Source organism: Aplysia californica, unplaced genomic scaffold, assembly GCF_000002075.1.
Source record: "Aplysia californica isolate F4 #8 unplaced genomic scaffold, AplCal3.0 scaffold00004, whole genome shotgun sequence".
Taxonomy (NCBI): Eukaryota; Metazoa; Mollusca; class Gastropoda; order Aplysiida; family Aplysiidae; genus Aplysia; species Aplysia californica.
In genome coordinates this window covers 275,789-278,130 of record NW_004797274.1, presented here as the reverse complement: position 1 = coordinate 278,130, position 2,342 = coordinate 275,789, and the positions used below count along the sequence as shown (strand labels likewise).

Sequence of the window (2,342 nt, the reverse complement as noted above, 5' to 3'; positions counted from 1 at the left end):
CCCCCCCGGGCCGCTCCACAAAACCAGTCATTTATTGTTAACCTCTCCTCGACCCCATTCGCTCGCTATCTGTCGTCCATTGAGAGTGGAATACTAAATGTTTTGGTGTTCATTTCGATAGCATGGATTTCTGTTTTGTTTTCGTGCGTGCGTGGAGTTGATAGTGGCAAGTTTGGCGGTGTCCCACCGCCTGCCACGGTGGTTTTTGTATGACTTTCACGTTGTTGCGGTTTTAATTTAACACAAAGTCGATGTGCATTTCACGATTAGGCGGATAGTCATGTCGTCCCTTCTGTGGGAGTAAGTGATTCGTGATGTTTTTGTCACTAGATAGATAGTGTATCTAGATAGGTAGTGTATCTAGATAGATAGAAAGATAGTGTATCCAGATAGATAGACAGAAACATAGATAGTGTGTACAGCTGAAAGATATGAGGAGACGTGACTCGCTTTACGATCGTTTGTGTGTGCGTGGTATCCGGCCGTTTGACGTTTATGAGCTCGTTTCTGGTAATATCACCCCCAGCCTGGGTTGATGGAAAGCGCTCAGAGCTTATACCTGTGTGCCACTGTGTGGAATGGCCGTAATAGAGATGCATTGTTGTTGTTGTTGTTGTTGTTGTTGTTATCATCGTCATTATTATTTTTATGATTATTATGATTATTATTGTTATCATGATCATCATCATCATCATCATCATCATCATCATCATCATCATCATCATCATCATCATCATCATCATCATTCCTCCCGCACCTTCAACAGCCAGTAGAGATCAGTCTGCACAGAGGGCCCCGAGAACGTCTCGTCCACCTCCACGATAGGCAGCTGCTCCTCTGACGTCACCAGTATCCTGTCCTCGTTGAACAGCAGGCAGGCCATGTACACACCCCTGGGATGAGACAACAGTTTTGTTTTAGTTTTAGTAGAGGTTTTACGGCGCTCGCAACTGCATAAGGTCAGTTAGTTTTAGTAGACGTTTTACGGCGCTCGCAGCTGCATAAGGTCATATGAGCGCCAGAAGATCAGAGGTGTTACAAGAGAGTAACAAACATAAAAAAGAAGGAGGGGAGATAAGGACGATAGATGTTTGATAGGAAAGAAGAAGCAAACCACACCAGAGCACCCACCAACCACCCACGCATAAGGTCATATGAGCGCCAAGGGGTGAGTGTCAAGAGAGAAGTCCTAACAGGGAATCAGACTTACGCTGCTCACCTCTCTAGCTTCAACAGCACAAAGTCTGCTTCGACTATCAAGGCAGCCCGGAAATAGTGGGTCACAACAAGTGTGACAAACATACAAAAGAAGTAGAGGAAAGTGACGATAGAAAGGATAAGGAAAGAAAAAGCAGCAGTTCCCTGTTGTATTTCAGGCACAGTTATGAGCATGGCATTGTCATATCAGCCCATTTACAATTCTACTGTGCACTAGAATGAGAAATGTCCCCCCTTTGGAAATGGCCTAAAGACACTTCAGTCAGTGGCACCGCCCCGAGGGGTGAAACAGCAGTGACAGTACATGTAGTTTGTTTTGTTTGTTTATTTGTTTGTTCGTTCGTTATTTTTTGTTTTAGTAAGAGCTTTACGGCACTTGCAGCATAATTAGGTCATAGAAGTGCCGGAGATCAGCGGTATTAAATAAGACTCTTTTCTTTAGTAAGAGTTTTACGGCACTTGCAACTGAATAGGGTCATAAAGGTGCCGAAGATTAGAAAAGGCTTTGAAAGAGAGTGTCAAAAACATAAAAGAAATAGGCAAGATAAGGACGATAGATGATTTCAGTGCTATAATGCTAGTTAGAAATGTACGGAACTTGCAACACAATAAGGTCATATAAGTGCCTAAGATTAGAGGTGTTACAAGGGAGTAACAATAAAAAAGAAGAAGGGGAAATAATGACGATATATGTTTGATGGGAAAGAAGGAGCAAACCACAACAGAGCACGCGCCAACCATCCACGGTGGGTCTTTTACGGCGCTCGCAACTGCATACGGTTATATGAGCAAACGACAGAACATTGCTAGAGAGCAGCTGGAAAGGAGGTGAAAGGAGACAATTTTAGAGAAGAAAGTTTTTCGGTCGCTCCCAGGATTCGAACCCGGGACCTTTGAATGAGAGGCGAACACCTTCACCTTTAGGCCACGAGAACCACAACATCGGTGATAAGAAAAACAGACTACTGATTGATGTATTATGAATGTAATGCCTATACAGGTGAGATTTATTTTTAAAAAGCCCAAAACAACTAAGATAAAATAACAGTATACTACCTAGCAGATTTCGAGTTTGTGTGTGTGTGTGTGTGTGTGTGTGTGTGTGTGTGTGTGTGTGTGTGTGT

The 2,342-nt window shown here is 43.2% G+C and overlaps 1 protein-coding gene across 1 annotated transcript in view; it reads right to left on the bottom strand.

Moving 5' to 3' along the window:
- The window catches only part of LOC101860776 (ankyrin repeat and fibronectin type-III domain-containing protein 1), a gene marked incomplete at its 5' end in the record, with an annotated part of 9,440 nt that extends 8,547 nt beyond the window's left edge, over positions 1–893 (bottom strand). The window contains 1 exon segment of the mRNA XM_013079632.2: positions 758–893. Within this exon segment, the coding sequence (XP_012935086.1) occupies positions 758–893 (136 nt within the window).
- Positions 894–2,342: the final 1,449 nt, after the last annotated feature.